At 43.5% G+C, this 21,708-nt stretch overlaps 1 protein-coding gene across 8 annotated transcripts in view; it reads left to right on the top strand.

Moving 5' to 3' along the window:
- The window catches only part of LOC137384908 (RNA-binding motif, single-stranded-interacting protein 3), a 1,676,909-nt gene that overhangs the window by 1,550,139 nt on the left and 105,062 nt on the right, over positions 1-21,708 (top strand). For all 8 annotated transcript variants that reach the window (XM_068059619.1, XM_068059634.1, XM_068059609.1 and 5 more), the window contains one exon: positions 2,314-2,364. In XM_068059619.1, the coding sequence (XP_067915720.1) occupies positions 2,314-2,364 (51 nt within the window). The remainder of the gene's footprint in view (positions 1-2,313; positions 2,365-21,708) is intronic.

The raw sequence follows: 21,708 nt of genomic DNA, 5'->3' as shown, positions 1-21,708 counted from the left end.
CTGTATTCCACATTCAAATTCGACCTTCCAAAATGAATCACTTCACACTTTTCCAGGTTGAACTCCATCTGCCACTTCTCAGCCCAGCTCTGCATCCTGTCAATGTCCCGTTGCAACCTAGAACAGCCTTCCACACTATCCACAACTCCAGCAACCTTCGTGTCATCGGCAAACTTGCTAACCCAGCCTTCCACATCCTCATCCAAGTCATTTATAAAAATCACAAAGAGCAGAGGTCCCAGAACAGATCCTTGTGGAACACCACTGGTCACCGAGCTCCATGCTGAATACTTTCCATCTACTACCACCCTCTGACTTCTATGGGCCAGCCAATTTTGTATCCAGACAGCCAGCTTTCCCTGAATCCCATGCCTCCTTACTTTCTGAATGAGCCTACCATGGGGAACCTTATCAAACGCCTTGCTAAAATCCATATACACCACATCCACTGCTCTTCCTTCATCAATGTGTTTTGTCACATCTTCAAAGAATTCAATAAGGCTTGTGAGGCATGACCTGCCCCTCACAAAGCCATGCTGACTGTCTCTAATCAAACCATGCCTTTCCAAATAATCATAAATCCTGTCTCTCAGAATCCTCTCAAATAATTTGCCCACTACCGACATAAGACTGACTGGTCTATAATTCCCAGGGTTATCCCTATTCCCTTTCTTGAACAAGGGAACAACATTTGCCATCCTCCAATCATCCGGTACTACTCCAGTGGACAGTGAAGACGCAAAGATCATCGCCAAAGGCGCAGCAATCTCTTCCCTCACTTCCCGTAATATCCTTGGGTATATCCCGTCTGGCCCCGGGGACTTATCTGTCCTCATATCATTCAAAATTTCCAGCACATCCTCCCTCTTAACCTCAACCTGTTCGAGCATATCAGCCTGTTCCACGCTGTCCTCACAAACGACTAGGTCCCTCTCACTGGTGAATACTGAAGCAAAGTATTCATTTAGGACCTCCCCTACCTCCTCCGACTCCAGGCACAAGTTCCCTCCACTATCCCTGATCGGCCCTACCCTCACTCTGGCCATCCTCTTGTTCCTCACATCAGTGTAGAGCGCCTTGGGATTTTCCCTTGCAAAGAGACAAGGTTAATTGATTACCTTGTAGAAAAGGAATATGATAGAATTTATTTTGAGTTGCAGAGTGATTTAGTTAAGTCCAAAACTAGAGTCTTATGTCTGACTAAAGCAAACTCCGTAGGTCTGAGGGGGGAGTTGGCTGAGATAGATTGGGAAATTAGATTAAAAGATATGGCAGTAGATAAGCTTCGACAAATATTTCAAGAAATAATTCGTAATTTTTAATTATAAATGTGATTGGAGTATTAAAGTAAAGAGGTTTTACTGCAGTTATTTGGAGCCTTGGTGAGACCACACATAGAGTGCTGTGGATAGTTTTGCTCCCCTTATCAAAGGAAGAATATATTTGCAACTAAGGTTCACTAGACTGGTTTCTGGGATGTGTGGATTGTTCTAGAAGGAGAGATTGAGTAGACTAGGCCTATATTCCCTGGATTTTAGAAGAATGAGAGGTGATCTCATTGAAGCATGTAAAATTCTTATCGGACTTGACAGGGTAGATATTGAGAGAATGTTTCCACTGGCTGGGAAATCTAGAATACGGGTCACAGTCTCTGAATAAGTGTTTGGCCATTTTGGACTGAGATTAGGAGAAAGTTCTTCACTCAAAGGTTTGTGAATATTTGGAATTCTCTATCCCAGAGAGCTGTGGATGCTCATTTGTTGAGTACATTCAAGACAACAATCAATAGATTTTTGGATGCTAAGGAAATCAAGGGACATGGGGATAGGATGGGAAGGTGGACTTTAGGTAGAGATCAACAATGATCTTACTGAGTGGCAGAGCAGGCTTGAAGGGCCGAATTGCCTACTCCTACTCTTAGTTCTTATGTTCTTATTATTAAATAGTATTGAGACCGGAAAGGTAGTTAATACAGGGTACCTATGACCATAAAGGACTGTGATGTGATTTCTAGATTGCTGTACTTGTTAGACATTTCCCTTATGGATGCTGAGCTGTTCGTTGCTCTGCTTTTTCTTGATGTAATTCTGCAATATAAAGAAAGCTGAAGCACTAACTGGTTAATATGTCAGTGTTCCCAATTTATAACACACTCCTGAGGTTCTACCAATTTATAGAACTCTTCTTTTGAGTTGCAGAAAGAGGTCCACACAATTCTCTGTGCTAAACTAATGAGTATTGGTGTGCTCACATCTTTGATCCACTCATTTCACTCTTAATTTAGTTTGCTAATTAAGTTTATTTTCCACACAGGTCCAGAGTACATCATGGATGCCTCATCAACCATATGTTATGCAACCAGCAGTAAGTTATACAAACCTTTCTGTATCTTTAATATGTTCTTTGAATTGCAACAAGATGCCTTCAACTCTTGTGTAAGATGCAGGTAGCCACAGAGTGCCGAAGGAGGGTCGTTATCTGTACCATAATTGTATTTTTTGTCTCTCCTCTCCACCCACCCCACAATTATCTGTGTGCATACAAAATACATAGTTTCCTTCACACTTGCAGGCATGAAGTTTAGCAATTCTATTGTTTAGAAATCAAATTATTAAGGTGAATAATGCAATATTCCTCAGTTTTGTGCATCTATTTTTATTCATTGTCGACTGCTTGTTGAAGTTTACGAAAACCTTGTTTTGTGATGGCAAAAAGATAGATTACAAAGTTTGTAATGAATATTCAGAACCAAAGGGTAATAGACATTTAATAGCACTTAGAAGACTCCAAAATTAAGTGGCTGCTGCAAAGTAGAGTCACAAATAAATGAATGTTTTTAACAGCTAGAACGGGTAGTATAATTTGGCAGAACAGTTTATTTAAAGCCAAAATTCTCCTCTAAGTGAGGATACTGCAATTCATTGTTACACACACACTGTGCTAATTGTTTCTTTTCAAATTAGTTTGAGATGTTAAAGGACTGAATTCAACAGAGCTGCTGAATGAGAGTGACCAAATGCTCTGTAATCTCTTACAGGGCAGCAGTGCTTCTTTGTATTGCTCGCTTCCTCTAAACATGAGAGCATGGTAGTCGCAATGGTAGACGTTCCAGTAACACAGCAGTGTTTTTGGTCGTACTGCTGCCAGATTCTATTTCTGCCCAGCAGAGTAAACTGGACAATTTTGGAACACAAGCAGCCTCATCAGAGAGTGTCTTCCATTAAAGGATTTCTTCAAAGACCATTGGGAGGGTGATGGGGGATGCTGCAGGTGCAATCTTTGACTTTCTCCAGAACCAGGCACAAAGTGGGCAAAGCAGCAGCACCACCCACCCCCTTGTTCTTGCTGGCATGAAGCCGAAGCTTTTTGAGGCTCAGGCCTCACTTAAATACCGCTGGCAAGCTGCAGGCACCCCTACTGTAGCATGCTGGATTGAGGAAATCAGTCGGCTTCTACAAAGAACTTGTCAATGATCGGAGCCTCAGAGGCAGGGGGTGGGACAAAGAGAGGTGATCCTGGGGGATAATCTCAGATGGCCAGCAATGGCCCAGACTTCTTTTTGTGCCCTCCTAATGAAAAAAGTTAGACATTTCCTGGTTAGACCACTAAGCATCTGGTACAAATGGACAGAGAATTACAGGCTTACATTCCACCCATTTGTATCTGAAAATTGCAGTCAGGTCAACAACTGGTGTAGTACCCTGAACTGCATATCTAAGCAACCTCGCATCTGCTTGCCCCTTTCCAGGCTCATGAATTTCCTGCCTAAGCTTCGCCTTAAAACCTACTTCTTTGGCCAAGCTTTTGGTCACCTTTCCTAATATCTCCATATGAGGCTCAGTGACAAATTTTGTTTGATAACACTCCTGCGAACTCCTGATGTTTTGCTATGTGACAGGTGCGATTGAAACCCTAGTTATTGATGTTGGTGAATGTCTTTGCAAGATAAGAAAGAAGAAAAATTACAGTTACATGGGAAACTATCAAAGATATATTTTAAAAAGTAAGAATCACTTTCTCATTCCATGCACATTCATATCTGCTTTATGGTGTAGCTGATTCAGGACCTGGTCTGGTAACTCTGCTTTGTAGCCAGCTTTGAATCTGTTTCATTTCCATTTCTGTATCCTTTACTGTCACTCAGTCAGGGTGTCTGCAATTATTATGCACGATTGCGATTGCAGGGAATGCAAATATTAAGGATTTTTTTGCAGTTTCTGCTAGATTGATCCAGTAAAAGGATTGCTTGTGAAAATAACTTCTGGTTTGAAATGTTAAAGTCTGTTCTATAAAGGTTGTCCATCTATTACAGGATCACATCAAAATAAGGACAGAATATTAGAACCATCGGAGACAATTAAAATCATGTAAATTCTGTTTTGTCGATCTGTATTCTTTTTCAGTTGCCCTCTCCTGAAGAACGCCAGCTCTGTTATTTAGCAGATAAAATCTTAAGTAGCTAGACCATGCCATCTTGCACTTGATACAACAGTACCTCCTATTTACTTTCTTAAATTAGGATTATTAAGGCTGCTGAGAGAATGGTCCTACTAGAGGAAAGCAGAAAAGATTAGGTCCAGCATTCTTCTAGTTTGAAAGGATAAAATTAGATGGCATTTATGGTACAGGGGTTCCTTGAGTTTTTAATGATGACCGTTTACATTATCAGCGGGTCCCTGAACTTAATCATGTTTGCTGATGGAAGGTTAACGAAAGGCAATACTAAAGTCTGTGCTCTTTGTCGTTAAAAATATCAGCATAGCAAGAGCAATTCCGCAATTTGACCAGTTCTAAGAGAATGAGTGCTTCTCTGATGAAGGGACAGTTTCCTGAATTCTAACATGCAGTTGGTTGGTTTATACAAGGTACCTTATCACATCTTCAATTTTCTCTCCTCCCCTCAGGAATACACTTTCTGGTTCCATGAGCAATGGCACCATCCACCTAAGTAGCCATTTTATTGTGGAAGCCCAGATAATGAGTGTTGGAAAGCATTCAGTTATAGAGGGCATAATATCCAAACCAAATCCTATCATTTCCCAAATCCATACACAGTGCTTTTGAGCAGAGATGCTGGATAATGATGAGGAGCTGAAAGCCAGATTGATTTTTTTTGTCTCCCAGTACTGAAACTAATTTTAGCACCTTTACTACTGCCCCAGCTGAGATCCATTGTGTGATGTAACCTTTTGGAATTCAGAAAGGAGTTTGAATATTATTGTTATTGGTGAAAAGCTGCAAAATTGCAGAATATGTCTAGAAACACTTATAATACATTGAAGTTGAACAAGACTGAAAAATTTCAGTTCAAGCAATTAAAAAGACTGTCTCCGTGTAAAATATGCTTTTAAAACTTTTTTTTCGAAACAGCCATAGAAGATGTAGATCATCTCTGTCACAATGACATCACCCACAAATGACAGAGTGATGCTGTTCACTTCAATTTCTTTTGTTACATTGTTTGTTTGACAACAAACATTCTCAGGACACTTTTTTTTATGAAAGGTGCCCTTTAAATTCCAGGATGGTATGTTGCCTCCCTGGTGCAAGGGTCTTGGATATCACTGAGCAGCTACAAAGTATTCTGGAGGATGAGGAGGTTGTGGTCCATGTTGGTATCAATGACATAGGTAGAAAGAGGGATGAGGTCCTGCAAAAAGAATTTAGGGAGCTAGGCATAGGACTTCAAAGGTTGTAATCTCTGGGTTTCTTCCAGCGCCACAGGCTAATGAGTATATGAATAGGAGATGAGAGCAGGAGGGAGGGCTTTAGATTCTTGGATCACTGGGCCTGTTTCTGGCGAAGGTGGGATCTGTATAAGATGGACGGGTTGCACCTGAACCAGAACGGGACCAGCATCCTTGCTGGGAGGTTTACTAGTGCTGTTGGTGGGGGGGTTAAACTAATTTGGCAGGGGGATGGGATACAGAGTGGAAGCACAGTAGGGGATGATGTACAATCAAATATAAATGTGAAGCTAAGTCAGTCCGGAGGTCAGAATAAATGTAGATCTGTTAAGGCTCAGGCAAATAATGCAAGGCTGGAGTGTATCTATTTTAATGCAAGGAGTCTTACTAGTAAGGCAGATGAATTGAGGGCGTTGATTAACACATGGGAATATGATATTATTGCTATTACTGAGACATGGTTGAGGGAAGGGCAGGACTGGCAGCTTAATATCCCAGGGTATAGAATCTTCAGGCATGACAGGGGAGGGGGTAAAAGAGGAGGTGGCATTGCACTGTTGATTAAAGAGACAATTACTGCAGTAAGGAGGGATGATATCTTAGAAGGTTCCTCTAATGAGGCCATATGAGAACTTAAAAACAAAAAGGGAGCAATCACTTGGCTGGGAGTGTACTACAGGCCTCCAAACAGTCAGGCAGTGGTAGAGGAGCAGATATGTAGGCAAATCTCAGAGACGTGCAATAATAATAGGGTAATAATAGTAGGGGATTTCAACTTCCGCTATGTTAGAGGGGATAGTATTAGTGTACAAAGCTTAAAGGGAGCGGAATTCGTCAAGTGTATTCAGGAGGGTTTTTTGAGCCAGCACGTAAAGAGTCCTACAAGGGGAGGAGTGGTACTGGACTTAATCCTTGGGAATGAAGCCGGACAAGTGGTAGAAGTGTCGGTGGGGGAGCATTTCGGGGATAGTGACCATAACTCTGTAAGATTTAAAGTTGTTATGGAAAAAGATATAGAGGGTCCGGAAATAAGAGTACTGAATTGGGGGAAGGCAGATTTCAATATGATAAAACAGGATCTGGCCAAAGTGAACTGGGAGCAGCTTCTTACAGGAAAGTCGACATCAGACCAGTGGGAGTAACTTAGAAGGAATTTTTAACGGTTCCTGTTCCTGTAAAGGTGAAGAGTAGGACCAACAGGTCAAGGGAACCCTGGATGTCAAGGGATATAGAGGATTGGATAAGGAAAAAAAAGGTGTATGGCAGATTCAGAGTGCTGAAAACAGCGGAGGCCCGAGAGAAGAAAAGAAAGTGTAGGGGAGTACTTAAAAAAGTAATTAGGAGAGCAAAGAGGGGGCATGAAAAATCACTGGCAGACAAGATAAAGGAAAATCCTAAGGCAGTTTAGAAGTATGTTAGGGGCAAGAGGATAACCAGGGAAAAAGTGGGGCCCATTAGGGATCAAAGAGGCAATCTGTGTGTGGAGCCGGAGGACATAGGTGAGGTTTTGAACGATTACTTTTCATCTGTGATCACTATGGAGAGGGACCATGCAGGTGTAATGATGAGGGAGGGGGATTGTGATATACTTGATCAAATTAGCATTGAAAAGGAGGAAGTATTAGCTGTATTAGCGGGCTTAAAGGTGGATAAATCCCCAAGCCCAGATGAGATGTATCCCAGGCTGCTATGTGAGACAAGGGAGGAGATAGCGGGGGCTCTGACACAAATTTTCAGATCCTCTCTGGCCACAGAAGAGGTAGCAGAGGATTGGAGGACAGCGAATGTGGTACCATTATTCAAGAAGGGTAGCAGGGATAAACCAGGTAATTACAGGCCGGTGAGTCCAACATCAGTGGTAGGGAAATTACTGGAAAAAATTCTGAGAGACAGGATTAATCTCCACTTGGAGAGGCAGGGATTAATCAGGGATAGTCAGCATGGCTTTGTCAGGGGGAGATCGTGTCTAACAAATTTGATTGAATTTTTCAAGGAGGTGACTAGAGGCGTAGATGAGGGTAAAGCAGTTGATGTAGTCTACATGGACTTCAGTAAAGCTTTTGATAAGGTCCCGCATGGGAGATTGGTTAAGAAAGTAAAGGCCCATGGGATCCAGGGTAATTTGGCAAATTGGATTCAAAATTGGCTTAGTGGCAGGAGGCAGAGGATGATGGTCAAGGGTTGTTTTTGCGAGTGGAAGCCTGTGACCAGTGGTGTACCGCAGGGATCGGTGCTGGGACCCTTACTGTTTGTAGTGTACATTAATGGTTTAGACGTGAATGTAGGAGGTATGATCAGTAAGTTTGCAGATGACACAAAAATTGGTGGTGTCATAAATAGTGAGGAGGAAAGCCTTAGATTACAGGACGATATAGATGGGCTGGTTAGATGGGCGGAGCAGTGGCAAATGGAGTTTAATCCTGAGAAGTGTGAGGTGATGCACTTTGGGAGGTCTAACAAGGCAATGGAATATAAAATGGATGGTAGGACCCTAGGGAGTACAGAGGGTCAGAGGGACCTTGGGGTGCTTGTCCATAGATCACTGAAGGCAGCAGCACAGGTAGATAAGGCGGTTAGGAAGGCATACGTGATACTTGCCCTTATTAGCCGAGGCATAGAATATAAGAGCTGGGAGGTTATGATGGAGCTGTATAAAACGCTAGTTAGGCCACAGTTGGAGTACTGTGTACAGTTCTGGGAACCATACTATAGGAAGGATGTGATTGCACTGGAGAGGGTGCAGAGGAGATTCACCAGGATGTTGCCTGGGCTGCAGCATTTCAGTTATGAAGACAGACTAGATAGGCTGGGGTTGTTTTCCTTCGAGTGGAGAAGGCTGAGGGGGGACCTGATTGAGATATACAAAATTATGACGGGCATTGATAGGATAGATAGGAAGAAACTTTTTCCCTTAGCCGAGAGGTCAATAACTAGGGGGCATAGATTTAAGGTAAGGGGCAGGAGGTTTAGAGGGGAGTTGAGGAGGAAATTTTTCACCCAGAGGATGGTTGGAATCTGGAACACACTGCCTGAAGGGGTGATAGAGGCAGGAACACTCAGGATATTCGGGAAATATTTAGATGAGCGCTTGAAATGCCATAACATACAAGGCTACGGGCCAAGTGCGGTGAAATGGGATTAGTTAGGACGGGTGCTTGATGGTCAGCACAGGCGTGTTGGGCCGAAGGGCCTGTTTCTGTGTGTAATACTCTATGACTATAAATTACATAATTTTCAACATTCGGCTACTTTTTTTAAATTATTAACAAACACATGACAAAATGGCATAAATTGTGTTGAAGTCCATCACTGCATCACAAGCATGTGACATCCCTCTGAAAAAATGACAGATGCTTCTTCCAACTTTGCTTCCAGAATTCAAAGAGAAGGCTTGCCACATACCTTTTCACGAAACCAATTCTATTAAAATATGGATTGTGTGTGTTATCAAAAGGAATTCAGTTTTGCAAAGCATCACTGAGTAGTTTGGGCCTATGTTCTCTGGAGTTTAGAAGAATGGTGGTGATCTTATTAAAACATATGAAATTGTTAGAGGGCTTGACGGGGTAGATGCGGAGAGGCTGTTTGCTCTGTGACAGTCCAGAACTAGGGGTCATAGTCTCAGGATAAGGGGTTGGCCATTTATGACTGGGATGAGGAGAAATTTCTTCACACAGAGGGTCATGAATCTTTGGAATTTTCTACCCCAGAGGGCTGCAGATGCTCACTTGTTGAGTATATTCAAGACAAAGATTGTTAGATTCTTGGGCACTAAAGGAGTCAAGGGATATGGGGATAGGTTAGGAAAGTGGAGTTGAGGTAGAAGATCAGCCATAATCTTATTGAGTGGCAGAGCAGGCTTGAGGGGCTGTATGTCCTACTCTTGCTTCTATTTCTTTTGTTTTTATGTCTAAAAGTAGAATGCCTAGTGTTTAGCATCAATTTCAAATGATCATGTGTTTAGCTGTGTTGCCCTTATAGCTAGCAGTTTATTGTACTTGGGCACTGAGCTAATATCTGACATTTGAAACACAGGCCTACTGCCAAAAAAATTGTATGAGTTTTGGAGTATGTTTTCATTTTTTTGATGCGTTCCTTTCATGGATTATGTTGCTTAAAACATGGCAAGTTCATGAACGCAGGGTTTTGCCAAAACATTCTTCCTGTCAGATTGTTTTCTGACTTTGGATATGACCGCTTGAATCCTATGAGGTCACTAGGAAGGAATGAGAAAAGGTCACTGTTGACATTTGAACTATTTCCACTGCTGAATGCACACCAGCAGCACTAACAGTTCTCTGACTAGCACATGAGCTCATTAAGAGGCATGATTAAAAAAAACAGCTGTTGTACTGAGCTAAACAACAAACAATGCACATTTGAAGAGTTCTCTTAATGAGATCTGTATGTACCAGGCTATGCTAAGACTTACTTTCTTGCTTGCTGTTGTATAAAGTTAAGAAATCCAGAGAATTTAAGATTTTCTTTTTGGCACTGAATTTAAACTGAACATATACCTCATTAAAAAGTGTTTACAAAACTTTTTTCTTCACTTTACAAGACTGGCACTGATGAGGCAGGCTGTTCAGCTTATTCATCCAGAAAGATCCTACAGTCTCTCATCACAGCATCCAACTGTTTCTACTCATAATCTGAAGTTTTTACTTCTACTCTATTGAGAAGCCTATTCCATGCATTGATCATTCTTAATTAGAAGAAGAATTACTTGATGTCAGTCTTAAGTTTACCTTTTACTAGTTTGAACACTGTGAACCTTTATTCTAAATTTAACGTTTGAAATAGTGTACTGGATTCATCTTTTCACCATTGTTTTCTGATATATTTCTGCAATTATCTCTCAATTACCTACTGAAATGTTGAAAATTAAAAGGTTTTCTAATCCTCTAATTATTTATTCCTCTTGTTACAACCAGGTGTGGAAGATGTCTAAGGGTCTTTTGCTGTCTTCACCTGGTCTTATTGTAACAGGGTTTATTTTTAAACACACTGTGTTTTGAGCTCCCCCTTTGTGAATCCTTGTTCACAACTTTCCAATTATAAGGCAAAGAAATGAACACACCAAGTTTTCTTTAGGTTTAATAAGAAAAGTGAAATTTATTAAAGCTTAAACTTAAACACTAATACTGTTAATGCCTATGGATATGCGATGCCCGCGCTAGCATGCACACACAGTACACACATGCAAATAGGGACAGAAAAGAGCAAAAGAAAAATAAAATGAAGAGGTTTGAGGCAGTCTCTGAAAGGGGGTTTCTTGTTACTGTTTGTGTTTCCAGCTTGCTGTAGAGTCCTTGATTGTAGACAGCTCTTATTTTTCGTTGGGGCCCAGTATTCTTCTGAAACCTTGTTCACTGTAGAAAACTTTTCTCTCTTTGAGGTTCACGTGTCTTCAATGGTTTCCAAGCTGGTGAGAGCGATTTGAGAGCAGACGGGAGAGAGGTGTTCTCAGTCCAGGAGAAAAGTGCTTTCTGATTTCTTACCCTGTTGGAAGTTCAAATTCAAAACAACTCCAACAGTCAGTCAGTCATGTGACTAAAACTGGTCTGACCACTTCTTCTGTGTATTGGGGAAGCAACGACCGAGTTTCCTTGTTCCAACACTGTCTGTTACTATGCAAATATCTTTCTAGTCAGGGACTTGCAATTTTAAATTTTAATGTTCATGTGGCAAAATAATATGTGCCTCAGTCTTGGCAGGTGAGGGGCTTGCCTGACACTCTAATGCAGGCGATTAGCCTTATGGCTCTTTTCTACATTGTCTCTAGGACTTGAATATTTCCCTTGTGGCGTGTTAATAATGCTAGACACAATAGTGCAGGTATTTGTTTGGCCATACAAAGTCATGGAGTACATATATCGCACAATTTTCTTGGCTCACAGTGGGTAATTGTATTAAATTTCTTCTGCCACTCTTCTATCCACCGACATATTCTGATTCATTTTGTAGACTCTACAGATTCAGCTATCCCACCTGAGTTTGGTATCATCAGCAGATTTGACCAATTTGTCAAACTTCTGAATCCAAGTAATTAATGTAAGTTAGAAAGAGCATGGGTCCCAGTAGTAACCCCTGGAGCACTCTGCTCCGTGCCACTCTGTTTAACAACCTCTCCCAACTCAAGTTTACTCTTCTAAGAAGTATTCACTGTTTTCTACGTCTCAGCCAATTTATCTGTTTACAACACACTATGTAGTGATGTAAATCTTGTCAAAACACATTCAAGTTTCACTTGAATTTGATTAAATGGCTCATGCCAATTCTGATTCCGTTCTCTCCCCAAGTGACAACAAAGTAGGTTTGCAAAACAGTTTTCCACTAAAGACAGTGCCCTTTAAAGAGAGGAGGTGGTCTTCTTGTTGACCCTGCTAGGATTCAATAATATAAAAAAAAATCTAAAGCAAATTCATGCAATATGCTTTGTGTAATACAATATATAATGCCTGTTTTGGCATCTCCTTGGGTGTAGTTATAATAATTATAGCAATAAATCAAGCAACTGCTTTCCTAATTCAATTTTAAAAGAAACTCTACGTGTTGTCCAGATTGATGCATAGATCCAAATACTGGCTTGGACAGATAGTATGTAAGATTCAAAGAACGTGAGATTAAGCAGACATTTTCCCCCTACTCCACCCTCTAAATAAAAGAACAGTGAAAGCACAGATTGTCATGTTCCACTTTCAAGTACAGTACTTTTTCCTCCTTCATCACCAGTTTTCTCCCCTCACCTCCTCCTATCTTGAAGTTGTTAACTAAATGGCAGGAAATGCTCTTTCAGATACTGTGCAGAGACCGGTATCATACCTAATTGACCATGCTTCATGTGTGGGCCTTGATAATAAGTGCCATAGGCTATAGGCAGAACTTCACAGCTGAATCTGTGCATACACATTCAATTCCAGCCGGGATTACTGGATAGCAATCCGATCAAAAATGCCAGCCAATTTTCCTCTCCCTAATCCTTTAGCTAGGTTAGGGGAGGAGACTGAAAGAGAGCTGGGAATGATAGTGGACTCAATACCTACCATATCAGGTCATTGCAGAGCAGCAATCAAAGTATACAGAGTACTAGAATATTTTTATTCTTTCATGGAATGTGAGCATCGCTGGTAAGGTCAGCATTTATTGCCCATCCCTAATTGCCCTTGAGAAGGTGGTGGTGAGCCACCTTCTTGAACTGCTGCATTCCATCTGGTGTAGGTACACCCACAGTCGTGCTTGGCAGGGAGTTTCAGGATTTTGACCCAGTGACAGTGAAGGAACGGCGACATAGTTCCAAGTCAGGATGATGTGTGACTTAGAGAGGAACTTGTAGGTTCCCATTTGTCTGCTGCCCTTCTCCTTCTAGCTGGTAGAGGTCACGGGTTTGGAAAGTGCTGTCGAAGGAGGGTTGGTGAGTTGCTGTGGTACATCTTGTAGATGGTACACACTGCTGCTAAAGTGCATCAGTGGTGGAGCGAGTGAATGTTAAAGGTGGTGGATGGGATGCTGATCAAGCGGGCTGCTTTGTCCTGGATGTTGTCGAGTTTCTTGAGTGTTGTTGGAGCTGCACTCATCCAGGCAAGTGGAGAGTATTCCATCGCACGCCTGACTTGTGCCTTGTAGATGGTGGATGGGCATTGGGGAGATAGGAGGTGAGTTACTCGCCGCAGAATTCCCAGCCTCTGACCTGCTCTTGTAGCCACACTGAGTTCATGGTTAGTCCAGTTAAGTTTCTGCTCAATAGTAACCCCCAGGATGTTGATGGTGGGAGATTCAGCAATGGTGATGCCGTTGAATGTCAAGGTGAGATGGTTAGATTCTCTCTTGGCTAGATTGCCAAGTCAGAAGACTGAGGGCAACATTTTATCAACTTAATCCCTGCCAGAATGGCAGAGCCATTTACAGGTTGGGAACCTGAATGGTGAAGGAGGAGGCTTTGCTGAGGCTCTTTCTCTGAGCCACGGTTTTAGCTTCCCATATCCGAGTTGCCCAACCAATTAGGAAGGGCAAGTGGGACAAGGCATCCATTCTGTCAATGGAAGGATTTCTATTTAAAGAACCCACATCATGGGTTACAAGGACTCAACAGCACTTGAATGTTTGAGGCTGTACCAGCCACAGGAATGGAGAGGAGACCTGGAAAGGCTGCTCCCTGGGTCTCTAACTTCTACATGAGATCCTGCTGTAGGATCTGAGGGGCTGCAGTGAGGTGGGCTCTTCCAAGGACAGGAGAAAGAGGGCAGTCTCTCCAACCAAGAAGTCATAGATGTAAGTGACCGATGAAGTCAGCAGCAGAAGTGTGGTCTCTCCAACTTAGAGACAGTGCACCAAGAGGATCCAGCACCTCAGGAGGGCAGGAAAGGTGGGTAGCATAACACTTTAAGGTGCCAAGTCCCACACTTTGACTTTCCCAGCATTCTCCTGCACAGCACACCTCAGGTCAGCACACCTTGCAGCTGTATTCATTCCTTTCTCTGCAAGCACCTCATGTTAAATTCCAGAAAGTTTGTTGTGGAAGTATGATGCTGGAGCCGATCTCTACTCATTTTCACATTTATTATGCAGAGTGAATGGATTACAAACATGTAACTCCTCATTCAAAAACCTCTATCAGTTTCAGTAAGTGTCTGCTTATAAGTGCTCAAGTAAGACCCCAATTAACACCCTCCACCTGCATATAATTAAACAATTGATACACAGTTAATAGATTAACACCTCACATCCCCATCTGAGCAGCCAACACTTACACTTACCCTCATCCTATTGCTCTCTTGCACCCATGCCTCACTGTCACACTCCACAAATGTTTTTCCCTCTTCTCCACACAAACCATTACAAACACTCAAATCAAAGATAGTCAGCATGGATTTGTTAAGGGAAGGTCTTGTCTGACCAACTTGATTGAATTTTTTGAAGAAGTAACAAGGAAGATAGATGAGGGTAGTGCAGTTGATGTGGTCTACATGGATTTTAGCAAGGCTTTTGACAAGTTCCCACATGGCAGACTGGTTAAAAAAAAATAAAATCCCATGGGATCCAGGGAACTGCAGCAAGGTGGATACAAAATTGGCTCAGTAGCAGGAAACAAAGGGTAATTGTTGACAGGTGTTTTAGTGACTGGAGGGCTGTTTCCAGTAGCGTTCCGCAGGGCTCAGTACTGGGTCCCTTGCTTTTGTGGTATATATTAATGATTTGGACATAAATCGTGGGGGGCATGATCAATACGTTTGCAGATGACACAAAGATTGGCAATGAGGTAGATAGCGAGGAGGATAGCTGAAGGCTTCAGGAAGATATCAGTGGTCTGGTCAGATGGGCAGAAAAGTGGAAAATAGAATTCAACCCGGAGACGTGTGAGGTGATGCATTTGGGGAGGTCAAACAAGGCAAAGGATTACAAGATTAATGGGAAAATACTGAGAAGTGTAGAGGAAGTGAGGGACCTTGGAGTAAATGTCCACAGATTCCTGAAGGTAGCAGGACAGGTCGATAACGTGGTTAAGATGACATACAGAATCCTTTCCTTTATTAGCTGAGGTATAGAATATAAGAGCAGGGAGGTTATGCTGGAACTGTATAAATCATTAGTTAGGTCACAATTGGAGTACTGTGCGCAGTTCTGGTCACCTCGTTACAGAAAGGATGTAATTGCACTAGAGAGGGTACAGAGATTAATGAGGATGTTGCCAAGACTGGAAAAATGCAGCTATGAGGAAAGATTGGATAGGCTGGGGTTGTTCTCCTTGAAACAGAGAAGGCTGAGGGGAGAGTTGATCGAGATGTACAAAATTGTGAGGGGCCTGGATAGAGTTGATGTGAAGGGCCTATTTACCTTAGCAGAGACTAGCAGGCATAGATTTAAAGTGATTGATAGAAGGATTAGAGGGGAGATGAGGAAAGGTTTTTCACCCAGAGGGTGGTGGGGATCTGGAACTCATTGCCTGAAAGGGTAGTTGAGGCAGAAACCTTCAACTCATTCAAAAGGAGTCTGGATATGCACCTCAAGTGCTGTAATCTACAGGGCTACGAACCAAATGCTGGAAACTGGGATTAGAACGGGTGGAACGTTTTTCGGCTGGCACAAACACGATGGGCCAAGTGGCCTCTTTCTGTGTGATAAACATTCTATATGACTCACACCTCTCTGCTTTCTCTCCTTGGAGAAGAGGGCACGCAACTTGGTGAGAGGCAGAGACCCGGTGGAGGGAGTGAATCTCCAGTGACAGGCATCTTGACAACCACTGGCAGTGCATACCCACTTGCTCCACTGGGAAGGTCTTGTTCCAGGAGGGTGCAGATGTCAGCAGCAACCTGCAACAGGAGCCTGAGCCTCCTGAGGCACTGGTGCTTAGACATATTGAGAGAACTGATCCTTTCCTGTAGACCTTGTGTTGCAGGTCTTGTCTCCTTCCAGCTGGATCTCAGTGTCCATTCCCTCTTACCTGTGGAGGGGTATGCGACTGAGGAGAAAGCAGCTGGTGTTGCTGCTGGTGTTATTCCTGCTGCTGTTGGAGTTATTGACGGTGGTGTGGCTTCTGCTCTTGCCCTCATCAGAGGTGCAAGATAGAGCTGCATAAGCTACTCCCAAGCTGTGATGAAGGCTGGCAGCAGGGAAATGCAGTCGACGGTGAGGGAAGTGCTCGACAGGTAAAGTCCCTTCCAAGAAGTTGTCAATCATCTGTCAAGCAGTGATAGCACTCTCTTAGATGAGAAGTACTATGCACAGCACCTCTCACCTGACCATGGCTGGAGCACTTCAGTTTCACTGATCAAAGCCTTTCTACCTTGTCAGTTTCACTGAAGAAGCTCTTTCCACTGCTTACTCACCTTGGTGACACTGGGGAGTAGCTGACAGATTGGGAAATAGATGCCGTGGCTGTTAAATTCAGAATTCAGGATTAAAACAGTTCTTAATTGACTTTTTAAGTATCTTAATCACTGACCCGACAGATCCAATGGGGTTCCCCACTCACCTTCAATCCTGCCCCGATGAAACCTGGAAGAGGACGGGATGATGTTGGAATCCGGTGCTCCCCCTGTGGCTGCAGCAGATGTGGAGGGAGGCTGCTTGAGATGTTCTCTTGGCTGCTGAGATGCCTATGGTGCCCTTTGGGGTCACTGTGCAAGTGATGGCACCACGACAGGCTGCACCACCTGCATTTGTGCAGTGACAGCTTCGGTCATGCAGGCGTGAGCCTTATCATGTACCTAAGTAACGGGCCAAGGGGCCAGCTTCAGAAGATGGGGTCCCTTGGGTGGGGGCCCCATCCACCTTATCCCTTCCTTTCATTTACCTTCAGGAGCGGAGAGCAGTCGGACCTGTGTGGAAGCAACTAGAATCGGGAGTGGATAAATCCAGCGTGAGGCTCGGGGCCTTTACTTACCTTCAGGAGCGGAGAGCAGTCGGACCTGTGTGGAAACAACCAGAACCGAGAGCGGATAAATCCAGCGTGAGGCTCGGGGCCTTCACTTACCTTCAGGAGCGGACAGCAGTTGGAACTGTGTGGAAACAACCAGAACTAGGAGTGGATAAATCCAGCGTGACGCTCGGGGCCTTCACTTACCTTCAGGAGCGGACAGCAGTCAGACCTCTTACAGCGCGCCGGAGTTTTGAAAAAAAAAGCCAACAGTGACGTCACAGGAAAGCTGCAAGGTGATTGGTTGGTGAGTCATTGCTGTTAGGAAATATCTCTAAATAGCTGGGTAAGTATCTCAGGTACGAAAGGTTTACAGTTTTTTTTCATATATAGTAAGTACTGTTTTTTTAGGGAGTTCTGTAGTAACGAGGACCAGGGAAGAAGGGCCCTAGAGTAATTGATATTATTTGATGATAAGAATTTCCAAAAGGTTTAATTTAAAGGGTTAAGTCATGGCAGATGTAATTGATATCATTTGATAGTAAGATCTTCCAAAAGGTTTAATTTAAAGGGTTAAGTCATGGCAGGAGAGCTCAAAGCCTTGGTGTGCTCCTAGTGATCCATGTCGGAAGCCGGGGACTTTTCCAGTGCCCGGGACCAGCATATGTGCAGGAAGTGTCTCCAGCTGCCGCTCCTGGAAGCCCAGGTTTCAGAGCTGGAGCGACAGCTGGGGACACTGTGGAGCATCGTGGAGAGTATCGTGGATAGCACGTATAGAGAGGTGGTCACACCGCAGGCTCAGACCCCATAGGCAGGAGGAGAATGGGTGACCACCAGGCAGAGCAAGAGGACTAGGCAGGCAGTTCAGGAATCTCCTGTGGCTATTCCCCTGCAAAACAGTTATACTGCTTTGGATACTGTTGGGGGGAATGGCCTCTCAGGGGAATGCAGCAACAGCCCAATTCGTTGCACCATGGTTGGCTGTCTGCACAGGGGAGGAGTAAAAAGTGTGGGAATGCAGTAGTTATAGGGGATTCAATTGTAAGGGGAATAAATAGGCGTTTCTGTGGCCGCAAAAGAGACTCCAGGATGGTATGTTGCCTCCCTAGTGCTAGGGTCAAGGATGTCTCAGAGCGGTCACAGGACATTCTGAAGGGGAAGGGTGAACAGCCAGTGGTCGTGGTACACATTGGTACAAACGACATAGGTTAAAAAAAAGGATAAGGTTCTAAAAGCAGAATATAGGGAGCTAGGAAGTAAGTTGAAAAGCAGGACCTCAAAGGTAGTGATCTCAGGATTACTACCGGTGCCACGTGCTAGTCAGAGCAGAAATGGCAGGATATATCGGATGAATATGTGGCTGAAGAGATGGTGTGAGGGGGAGGGTTTTAGATTCCTGGGACATTGGGACCGGTTCTGGGGGAGGTGCGACCAGTACAAACTGGACGGGTTACACCTGGGCAGGACCGGGACTGATGTCCTCGGGGGAGTATTTGCTAGAGTGGTTGGGGAAGGTTTAAACTAAAATGGCAGGGGGATGGGAACCTTTGCAAGGAGTCAGAGGAGGGGGGATCAAAGACAAGAACAAAAGACAGTAAGGGGAATAAGAAAAGCGATAGGCAGAGAAATCAAGGGCCAGAATCAAACAGGGCCACAGTGAAAAATAGTGGGAAGGGGACAAGTAATGTTAAAAAGACAAGTCTTAAGGTTTTGTGCCTTAACTTACAGAGCATTCGCAATAAATTGGATGAAATAATCGCGCAAATAGATGTAAACGGATATCATATAGTCGGGATTACGGAGACATGGCTGCAAGGTGACCAGGGATGGGAAATGAACATCCAGGGGTATTCAGTATTTAGGAAGGACAGACAAAAAGCAAAAGGCGGTGGAGTTGCATTGCTGGTTAAAGAGGAAATTAACGCAATAGTGAGGAAGATATTAGCTCTGACGATGTGGAATCTGTATGGGTAGAGCTGAGAAACACTAAGGGGCAAAAAACATTAGTGGGAGCTGTATATCGACCCCCAAACTGTAGTGGTGATGTTGGGAATGGCATTAAATAGGAAATTAGAGACGCATGCAATAAAGGAACATCTGTAATTATGGGTGATTTTAATCTGCAGAAAGATTGGACAAATCAAATTAGTCACAATACTGGAAAGGAGGAATTCTTGGAATGTATACGGGATGGTTTTCTGGACCAATACGTTGAGGAACCAACTAGAGAACAGGCCATCCTAGACTGGGTATTGTGTAATGAGAGAGGAATAATTGACAGTCTAGTGGTGCGAGACCCTTTGGGCTTGAGCGACCATAATATGATAGAATTCTTCATCAAGATGGAGAGTGACGGAGTTGATTCTGAGACTAGGGTCCTGAACTCTAGTAAAGGAAACTACGAAGATATGAGGTGCGGGTTGGCTATGATGGATTGGGAAAAGTTACTTAAAGGGATGACGGTGGATAGGCAATGGCAAACATTCAAAGAGGGCATGGATGAACTGCAAAAAGTAAAACGGGGAAGGTAGCCAAACCATGGCTTACAAGGGAAATTAGAGATAGCATTAGATCCAAGGAAGAGGCATATAAATCTTCCAGAAAAAAACAACAGACCGGAGGATTGGGAGCAGTTTAGAATTCAGCAAAGGAGGACCAAGGGATTGATTAAGAAGGGGAAAATAGAGTACGAGAGCAAGCTTGCAGGGAACATAAAAACTGACTGTAAAAGTTTCTATAGGTATGTGAAGAGAAAAAGATTGGTGAAGACAAATGTAGGTCCCTTACAGTCAGAAACAGGGGAATTTATTATGGGGAACAAAGAAATGGCTGACCAACTAAATGCATACTTTGGTTCTGTCTTCACAAAGGAGGGGACAAATATCATACCAGCAGTATTGGGGAACACAGGGTTTAGTGAGAGGGAGGAACTGAAGGAAATCAGTATTAGTAGAGAAATGGTGTTGGGGAAATTGATGGGATTGAAGGCCGATAAATCCCCAGGGCCTGATGGTATGCATCCCAGAGTACTTAACGAAGTGGCCCTAGAAATAGTGGATGCATTGGTGGTCATCCTCCAAGATTCTATAGACTCTGGAACAGTTCCTACAGATTGGAGGGTAGCTAATGTAACCCCACTATTTAAAAAGGGAGGTAGAGAGAAAGTAGGGAATTATAGACCAGTAAGCCTGAAGTCGGTAGTGGGGTAAATTCTAGAGTTCATTATGAAAGATTTTATTGCAGAGCACTTAGAGAACAGTGGTAGAATCGGGCAGAGTCAGCATGGATTTTTGAAAGGGAAATCATGCTTGACAGATCTACTAGAATTCCTCGAGGATGTAACTAGTAGAGTTTATGAGGGGAGCCAGTGGACGTGGTTTATTTGGACTTTCAGAAGGCTTTTGACAAAGTCCCACATAAGAGATTAGCGTGTAAAATTAAAGCGCATGGGCTTAGGGGTAGTGTATTGCGATGGATAGAAAATTGGTTGGCAGACAGGAAACAAAGAGTAGGGATAAATGGGTCTTTTTCCGAATGGCAGGCAGTGACTAGTGGGGTACCGCAGGGATCGGTGCTCGGACCGCAGCTATTCACAATATATATTAAAGATTTAGATGAGGGAACTAAATGTAATATCTCCAAATTTGCAGATGACACAAAACTGGGTGGGAAAGTGAGTTGTGAGGAGGATGCAGAGAGGCTTCAGAGTGATTTGGACAAGTTGAGTGAGTGGGCTAATGCATGGCAGATGCAGTATAATGTGGATAAATGTGAGGTTATCCACTTTGGTAGCAAAAACAGGAAGGCAAATTATTATCTGAACGGCTATAAACTGAGAGAGAGGAATATGCAGCGAGACCTGGGTGTTCTCGTACACCAGTCGCTGAAGGTAAGCATGCAGGTGCAACAGGCAGTAAAAAAGGCAAATGGTATGTTGGCCTTCAAAGCGAGGGGATTGGTGTGCAGGTGCAGGGATGTCATGCTGCAATTATACAGGGCCTTGGTGAAGCCACACCTGGAATATTGCATGCAGTTTTGGTCTCCTTATCTGAGGAAGGATGTTCTTGCTATAGAGGGAGTGCAGTGAAGATTTACCAGACTGATTCCTGGGATGGCAGGACTGACGTATGAGGAGAGATTGAGTCAGTGAGGATTATATTCGCTGGAGTTCAGAAGAGTGAGGGGGGATCTCATAGAAACCTATAAAATTGTAGCAGGACTTGACAGGGTAGATGCAGGAAGGATGTTCCCGATAGTGGGGGAGTCCAGAACCAGGGGTCATCGTCTAAGGATATGGGGTAAACCTTTCAGGACTGAGATGAGGAGAAATTTCTTCACCCAGAGAGTGGTGAGCCTGTGGAATTCGCTACCACAGAAAGCAGTTGAGGCCAAAACATTGTATGTTTTCTAGAAGGAGTTAGATATAGCTCTTGGGTCTAAAGGGATCAAAGGGTATGGGGAGAAAGCGGGAACAGGTTACAGAGTTGGATGATCAGCCATGATCATAATGAATGGTGGAGCAGGCTCGAAGGGCCGAATGGCCTACTGCTGTTCCTATATTCTATGTTTTTATGTTTTCTATGAAACATCTGCACATCTGCTCTTGCCAGGTGAGTCAGAAGACCTGATTGGACATGCATGCTTCCTTGTGCCATCAGTGCA

Source organism: Heterodontus francisci, chromosome 2 (genome assembly GCF_036365525.1).
Source record: "Heterodontus francisci isolate sHetFra1 chromosome 2, sHetFra1.hap1, whole genome shotgun sequence".
Classification (NCBI taxonomy): Eukaryota; Metazoa; Chordata; class Chondrichthyes; order Heterodontiformes; family Heterodontidae; genus Heterodontus; species Heterodontus francisci.
This window is presented reverse-complemented; position numbering and strand designations above follow the sequence as displayed.